At 50.9% G+C, this 7,500-nt stretch overlaps 1 protein-coding gene across 1 annotated transcript in view; it reads right to left on the bottom strand.

The window, feature by feature from the left end:
* The window catches only part of stpg2 (sperm-tail PG-rich repeat containing 2), a 7,346-nt gene extending 25 nt beyond the window's left edge, over window positions 1-7,321 (bottom strand). The window contains exons 1-14 of the mRNA XM_072671861.1: window positions 7,062-7,321; window positions 4,495-4,598; window positions 4,239-4,388; window positions 3,774-3,926; window positions 3,457-3,560; window positions 3,148-3,259; window positions 2,790-2,894; window positions 2,540-2,699; window positions 2,208-2,368; window positions 979-1,071; window positions 716-884; window positions 443-558; window positions 139-284; window positions 1-61 (exon numbers count right to left, since the gene is read on the bottom strand). The exon at window positions 1-61 is cut by the window's left edge and continues 25 nt beyond it. Coding sequence (XP_072527962.1) covers window positions 150-284; window positions 443-558; window positions 716-884; window positions 979-1,071; window positions 2,208-2,368; window positions 2,540-2,699; window positions 2,790-2,894; window positions 3,148-3,259; window positions 3,457-3,560; window positions 3,774-3,926; window positions 4,239-4,388; window positions 4,495-4,598; window positions 7,062-7,179 — 1,680 coding nt within the window. The 5' untranslated portion in view covers window positions 7,180-7,321 and the 3' untranslated portion in view covers window positions 1-61; window positions 139-149. The remainder of the gene's footprint in view (window positions 62-138; window positions 285-442; window positions 559-715; window positions 885-978; window positions 1,072-2,207; window positions 2,369-2,539; window positions 2,700-2,789; window positions 2,895-3,147; window positions 3,260-3,456; window positions 3,561-3,773; window positions 3,927-4,238; window positions 4,389-4,494; window positions 4,599-7,061) is intronic.
* Between the last annotated feature and the right edge of the window lie 179 nt (window positions 7,322-7,500).

Raw genomic sequence — 7,500 nt, 5'->3', positions numbered from 1 at the left:
TCAGCTGTGTGTGTGTGTGTGTGTGTGTGTGTGTGTTCAGACGGAGGTCGCTCTCAGGGGTCTGAAAAACAAAAAATAGAAACTATAAAATAAAATCAAACACACACACACACACACACACACTCCAGGGAGACTGACCTTTAACCTGTTCAGGCACTGCTAAAGGCAAAGGGTGTGGCCATGGCCGTTTGTGGGGGTGGGGCCTGAGCCTGTGACATCAGAGGGTTACGTAGGGTCACATTAAAGGTTCCCTTCAGGAGAGTGTCCTGCACAGCTGGACTCAGCTACACACACACACACACACACACACATCAGTAACACACTTTCATGGCAACACAGCAGCTGTACAACATTGTGCTGCCAAACCTGCAGATATGAGCTTTAATTCACTACTGTAGCTTCATACGCGTGTGTGTGTGTGTGTGTGTGTGTGTGTGTGTACCGTATAGGTTCCTGGTCCAGGTGTGGTGTGTTTAGGTTGTTTGAAGCGATCTTCACAAGAGCCAATCACAGCCAGCTTTGGAGTTGACTTCATCACAGGACTGTAGTGACCTGGACCTGAACACACACACACACACACACACACACACACACATACTATAACTATTAGAGATTAATAAACTACACTTTATCCAGCTGTAATTACTAATATGAATATTAATGAGTGCGGCCAACGTGCTGCACAGGTAAAGGTGAGCAGGTCAGGTGAGCTCACCTGGGATATGTGGGTCATGGTGAAGGAAGGGGTGGGCCCTTGGGGTGGAGCTTAAGAAGGAGGTGTGGCATTTGCGAGCTCTGTCAGTGCGAGGTTTCCCCTGCTGCCTCTGACCACACACCTTTTCAAAGGCCCCTCGCACGTCGTAGCTGCTGGGTGGGGGCGTGTCCTGAAACAGGAAGTAACAGAGAATACAGGTGTGGACAGGGTGTGAGCTGGCGTGATCAGGGCGTGATCAGGGCGTGATCAGGGCGTGTAGTTACTTTAGAGGGCAGTGTGGTGTTGAGTCTCTCTGTGGTTGATCTGAACGCTGCTGTGGGCTGCTGCTTATAAAACGCCTCAGTCTCCTTCTCCACCTGAACACACACACACAACCAAAACCCACAGTATGAGTGTGTGTGCGATCGTGGAGCGCAGTGTACTGAGTGTGTGTGTGTGTGTGTGTAATGGTGGAGTACGGTGTAGTGAGTGTGTGCACAGTACAGTATAGTGAGAGAGTGTGTGTGTGTGTGTGTGTGTGTGTACAGTACAGTGTAGTGAGAGTGTGTGTGTGTGTGTGTGTACAGTACAGTGTAGTGAGAGAGAGTGTGTGTGTGTGTGTGTGTGTGTACAGTACAGTGTAGTGAGAGTGTGTGTGTGTGTGTGTGTACAGTACAGTGTAGTGAGAGAGAGTGTGTGTGTGTGTGTGTGTACAGTAGTGTAGTGAGAGTGTGTGTGTGTACAGTACAGTGTAGTGAGAGAGAGTGTGTGTGTGTGTACAGGACAGTGTAGTGAGTGTGTGTGTGTGTGTGTGTGTGTGTGTGTACAGTACAGTGTAGTGAGAGTGTGTGTATGTGTGTGTGTGTGTGTGTGTACAGTGTAGTGAGAGAGTGTGTGTGTGTGTGTGTGTACAGTGTAGTGAGAGTGTGTGTGTGTGTGTGTACAGTACAGTGTAGTGAGAGTGTGTGTATGTGTGTGTGTGTGTACAGTGTAGTGAGAGAGTGTGTGTGTGTGTGTACAGTACAGTGTAGTGAGAGTGTGTGTGTGTGTACAGTACAGTGTAGTGTGTGTGTGTGTGTGTGTACAGTACAGTGTAGTGAGAGTGTGTATGTGTGTGTGTGTGTACAGTACAGTGTAGTGTGTGTGTGTGTACAGTACAGTGTAGTAAGAGTGTGTATGTGTGTGTGTGTGTGTGTACAGTACAGTGTAGTGAGAGTGTGTATGTGTGTGTGTGTGTACAGTACAGTGTAGTGAGAGTGTGTATGTGTGTGTGTGTGTACAGTACAGTGTAGTGAGAGTGTGTGTGTGTGTGTACAGTACAGTGTAGTGAGAGTGTGTGTATGTGTGTGTGTGTGTGTGTACAGTGTAGTGAGAGTGTGTGTATGTGTGTGTGTGTGTACAGTGTAGTGAGAGAGTGTGTGTGTGTGTGTACAGTACAGTGTGGTGAGAGTGTGTGTGTGTGTGTGTGTGTACAGTACAGTGTAGTGTGTGTGTGTGTGTGTGTGTACAGTACAGTGTAGTGAGAGGGTCCTGGGCTGCTCTGCTCTTTGGTGAGGAACAGGAGGGTCCGCTCGGCGCTGGAGCCGAACACACCCTTCCTCGTGCTCTCCACGTACGCTCTCCTCAGACTGTCGTGGGCCAGACCGAAATCAAACACATTATATGCTCCGGGACCTACAACATATACACACACACACACACACACAGCTTTAACTTCTATTAAACCTGAGGGGACTGCCTGCCTGCTTCCAGCCCACAGCACCGCTTCTGAACCAGACACCTGACCCCCGAGCCTGACCTGAGCCAGATTCACACACACACACACACACACACAGCGTGACTGACCCGGTGTGGTGCCTATTCTGCGATCCGGATCGAATCGAGCTGCAGTCCGGTTGAACGGGCTCTTCTTCAGGCCGCTTGGTTTCATCAGGCTCTCCAGAGCACAGCGCGGGTCGTTATACGAGCCAACAGGGGGCGCCATCTGCTTCATGGCACTGAAGCGCTAAGACAAACACACCGCAGTTACACCGCCTCGTTATCTCACAGCTGACTGACAGAACAACAAAAAGTGTGTGTGTGTGTGTGTCCTTACTGGAGTCTTGGTCATGAACGCTGGTCTGGACACCGTGGCTCTGGGGGGGTCCGTGTGCTTTTCAAACTGACCTTTAACATCATACTGACCAGGACCAGGGACACCCTACACACACACACATCAGGCAGGCTGCTGTAACACTGACCTCACTATCTCGGTTCTCTGGACAGTAGAGACAGTCACTCCAACAACCCCCTTTCAGCAGAAGCAATGAAAGAGCAGGTGTCCCAATACTTTTGTCAATGTAGCGTAGGTGGTGATAGGACATTGTGGAGCTCCTCTGGAGGCAGAGGATAAACCAGTGGAGGAGTGTGTGTGAGTGAGTGTGTGTGTGAGTGTGTGTGTGAGTGTGCTGTACCTTCTTCTCCTCCTGCAGGGTGAGCAGCTGGTGGTATCTGGGGACCTGTAGCTCAGCTCGACTCCTCACATCTCTCCTCAGATTTACATTCTCATACTGCACAGCGTGATCCCTGTCTCTCACACACACACACACACACACACACACACACACACATAGTGATTCTGTATATACACGCACTGAAGAGCCACAACATTAGGACTCCTCTGGGTTCGGTAACGGAACAGACTGCCCACCTTCACACACACATACACACACACACACACACACACACACACTCACTGTACACTAATAGGTCATGTGACTTACTCCTCTGGAGAGTACTGTCCTGGCCCAGGGCCCTCAGCCAACTTTAGCCCCGCCCGCTTCTCCGTCATCCAACTAAAGGGAACGCCTTTATGCCTCTGTTCTACCTACACACACACACACACACACAGTTCTTCATCTGCGCTGTAAAAGTTCAGATCATGTAGAAGATCAGCAACCAACCTGCCTTCACTGACCAGCAGCACCTTTTGACCCCTGACCCCTGACCTTATGTCTATGCATGTTTATTCTAATCTTGTATAGTTAATAGAGTTTATTACAGGTAGACACTCTCCTCATCTACACACACACACACACACCTGAGCAGGGCTGTAGTATGCTGGTCCCAATGTGTTGTCTGTGTTGGGTGGTTTGTGCCTGCAGAGGGTGCCATGCTCATTCTCCTCGAACCCGAACGCCTGCCCCGGGGACGGGATGGAGGGAGCGTCAGAGTGGGACAACAACTGTACGCGCTGTAACACACACACAGAGACACACACAGACACACACACAGACACACACACACACGGTTTGTAATTGAAACTTTAAAGACCCAAAAACCTCCTGCAGCTGGTAACCATGACAGCAACTGCTCAGGACCCCCCCCCCCTCCCCCGCACAGAGGGGTGACCCTATCTTTATGGGTACAGGAAGCTCCTCTCCCTCCAGATGTGTTGACTTCCTGTCACTGCAGATGTGGAGGAACAGGAACAGTACGGCCTGTGCTCCTGCCCCGGACCCCTACCCTACACCCAGGGCAGTCCTCAGTGCGTCCGGAACCACACCTTGCTTCCCCGCTCTGCCGCGGAGTGTGTGCAGGCTTTCTGTCCGGCTGGATGTGTGATGTTATACGCTCCTGGTCCCGGCCCGTCTGACTGCGGCTCCTCAAAGCGCTTAGAACGGTTCTGCAGGGACTGACCCCCAGGGACCGCAGCCTGCAGAACACACACACACACACACACACTGATGATCTGTGGACTAATAGTCATTGTGAATGTCACTGTGAGTACCACCGTACTCGGGTCTGGACCCCTGCCTTACCCCGACGCCCCCGATGTCGTAGTGCCCGGGTCCGGGAGAAGACCCCCCCGCAGAGTCGAACACAGACGGCCTGCTGGAGAGCGACAGGAACGGGGCGTAACTGTCTGATGGGGGGGAGAGAGAGAGAGGGCGAGAGAGAGTAGATGAGAAATGGGATCAGACGAGGCAGTGAAGAAGCGCTGGTGCTGCTGCATTGTGGGTAATGTATTCTCAGAGGTGGCAAATCCAGGTCCGGAAGGACGGCAGACCAACTTAACGGCCCATGTTCAGACTTTCTGACCCGGTCCAGTCCCCCCACCCGACTTCCACTTCATGCTCCACAGGGTCATCACACCCGCCCTCTGTTTATAGATTAAGCCCCGCCCTTCAACAAACAGAGCCAATCAGCTTGCTCGTTATTAGGAGGGTCAAGGATATTGTGGCATTGGTGGAACCCCCGCCCTTGCAATGTCCCATGGTCACTGACCAATCACAGACAGGCGCGGTGCCCCCCCCTCCCCCAGTCTCATGGTTTAATCCCACCTCTTTAATTAGACTGAAAATGATTTAATAAAATAAATTAATAAATTAGTTAATAATTAGTTTCCTGTTTTTAATATTCGGGTCAGAATCTGGACTGATACATATTTAATGTCTCGCGGGCTATTTCCGGTACTGCGGGCTGTTTCTGACGCATGCGCAGACTGAGAGCTCCGAACACGAACACTCCGGATACGAGTATTTACCCCTGAGCTACAATCCAGCTCTCTCTCTCTCTGTGTCTGTCTCAGTGTCTCTCTCTCTCTCTCTCACTCTGTGTCTGTCTCAGTGTCTCTCTCTCTCTCTCTCTCTCTGTGTCTGTCTCAGTGTGTCTCTCTCTCTCTCTCTCTCTGTGTCTGTCTCAGTGTCTCTCTCTCTCTCTCTCTCTGTGTCTGTCTCAGTGTCTCTCTCTCTCTCTCTCTCTCTGTGTCTGTCTCAGTGTCTCTCTCTCTCTCTCTCACTCTGTGTCTGTCTCAGTGTCTCTCTCTCTCTCTCTCTCTGTGTCTGTCTCAGTGTCTCTCTCTCTCTCTCTCACTCTGTGTCTGTCTCAGTGTGTCTCTCTCTCACTCTGTGTCTGTCTCAGTGTCTCTCTCTCTCTCTCACTCTGTGTCTGTCTCAGTGTCTCTCTCTCTCTCTCTCTCACTCTGTGTCTGTCTCAGTGTCTCTCTCTCTCTCTCTCTCTGTGTCTGTCTCAGTGTCTCTCTCTCTCTCTCTCACTCTGTGTCTGTCTCAGTGTCTCTCTCTCTCTCTCTGTGTCTGTCTCAGTGTCTCTCTCTCTCTCTCTCACTCTGTGTCTGTCTCAGTGTGTCTCTCTCTCACTCTGTGTCTGTCTCAGTGTCTCTCTCTCTCACTCTGTGTCTGTCTCAGTGTCTCTCTCTCTCTCTCTCACTCTGTGTCTGTCTCAGTGTCTCTCTCTCTCTCTCTCTCTCTGTCTGTCTCAGTGTGTCTCTCTCTCTCTCTCTCTGTGTCTGTCTCAGTGTCTCTCTCTCTCTCTCACTCTGTGTCTGTCTCAGTGTCTCTCTCTCTCTCTCTCTCTCTGTGTCTGTCTCAGTGTCTCTCTCTCTCTCTCTGTGTCTGTCTCAGTGTCTCTCTCTCTCTCTCTCACTCTGTGTCTGTCTCAGTGTCTCTCTCTCTCTCTCTCTGTGTCTGTCTCAGTGTCTCTCTCTCTCTCTCACTCTGTGTCTGTCTCAGTGTCTCTCTCTCACTCACTCTGTGTCTGTCTCAGTGTCTCTCTCTCTCTCTCACTCTGTGTCTGTCTCAGTGTCTCTCTCTCTCTCTCTCTCTGTGTCTGTCTCAGTGTCTCTCTCTCTCTCTCACTCTGTGTCTGTCTCAGTGTCTCTCTCTCTCTCTCTCTCTCACTCTGTGTCTGTCTCAGTGTCTCTCTCTCTCTCTCACTCTGTGTCTGTCTCAGTGTCTCTCTCTCTCTCTCTCTCTCTCTCTCTGTGTCTGTCTCAGTGTCTCTCTCTCTCTCTCTCTCTCTCTCTCTCTCACTCTGTGTCTGTCTCAGTGTCTCTCTCTCTCTCTCTCTGTGTCTGTCTCAGTGTCTCTCTCTCTCTCTCACTCTGTGTCTGTCTCAGTGTCTCTCTCTCACTCACTCTGTGTCTGTCTCAGTGTCTCTCTCTCTCTCTCACTCTGTGTCTGTCTCAGTGTCTCTCTCTCTCTCTCTGTGTCTGTCTCAGTGTCTCTCTCTCTCTCTCACTCTGTGTCTGTCTCAGTGTCTCTCTCTCTCTCTCTCACTCTGTGTCTGTCTCAGTGTCTCTCTCTCTCTCTCTCTCTCTCACTCTGTGTCTGTCTCAGTGTCTCTCTCTCTCTCTCTCTCTGTGTCTGTCTCAGTGTCTCTCTCTCTCTCTCTCACTCTGTGTCTGTCTCAGTGTCTCTCTCTCTCTCTCACTCTGTGTCTGTCTCAGTGTCTCTCTCACTCTGTGTCTGTCTCAGTGTCTCTCTCTCTCTCTCTCACTCTGTGTCTCGGACTATGGGTCTGATGAGGGGTCAGACTAGGTGGGTGGAGGGTCTCCGGGGTAGTCTTGCCTGTGGTCTGTGGTTCTCACCGTGTGGAGGTGTGGTGGAGCTGCTGGTGGTGTGGACGGGGTAAGCTCCGGGTCCCACCGCGCTGCTGGTCGACCCTCCTGAGCTCAGCTCCGTCAGTCTGGGAGCTCTGCTGTACATCCCTCTCAGTGGAGCGGACGCCTTTAATTATTATTATTATTATTATTATTATTATTATTATTATCAGGCTGCTGCAGTCCGAGGAGCTCTGCGCGTCCCCGTCAGCGCGTCGCTGTGTTGCCTGGATACCGCGCGCTCTCGAGCTCCCGCTTACAGTTCCGCATGGGACACGGGAGTTCCGGGCAGCCGAAATCACGTGATCCGGGGTTTCCAATTATAATTAAATTATTTTTGTGGTGTTTTTTATTTCTTCATTTCGCCGTGTACACTTTAATAATATTAATAATATTAATGATGATGAGGTATAGGTGAAAACAGACG

The sequence above is a fragment of the Salminus brasiliensis genome (genome assembly GCF_030463535.1).
Source record: "Salminus brasiliensis chromosome 20 unlocalized genomic scaffold, fSalBra1.hap2 SUPER_20_unloc_1, whole genome shotgun sequence".
NCBI classification, from domain to species: Eukaryota; Metazoa; Chordata; class Actinopteri; order Characiformes; family Bryconidae; genus Salminus; species Salminus brasiliensis.
The sequence above is the reverse complement of the archived record's forward strand: the minus strand, read 5'-3'. Positions and strand labels throughout refer to the sequence as shown.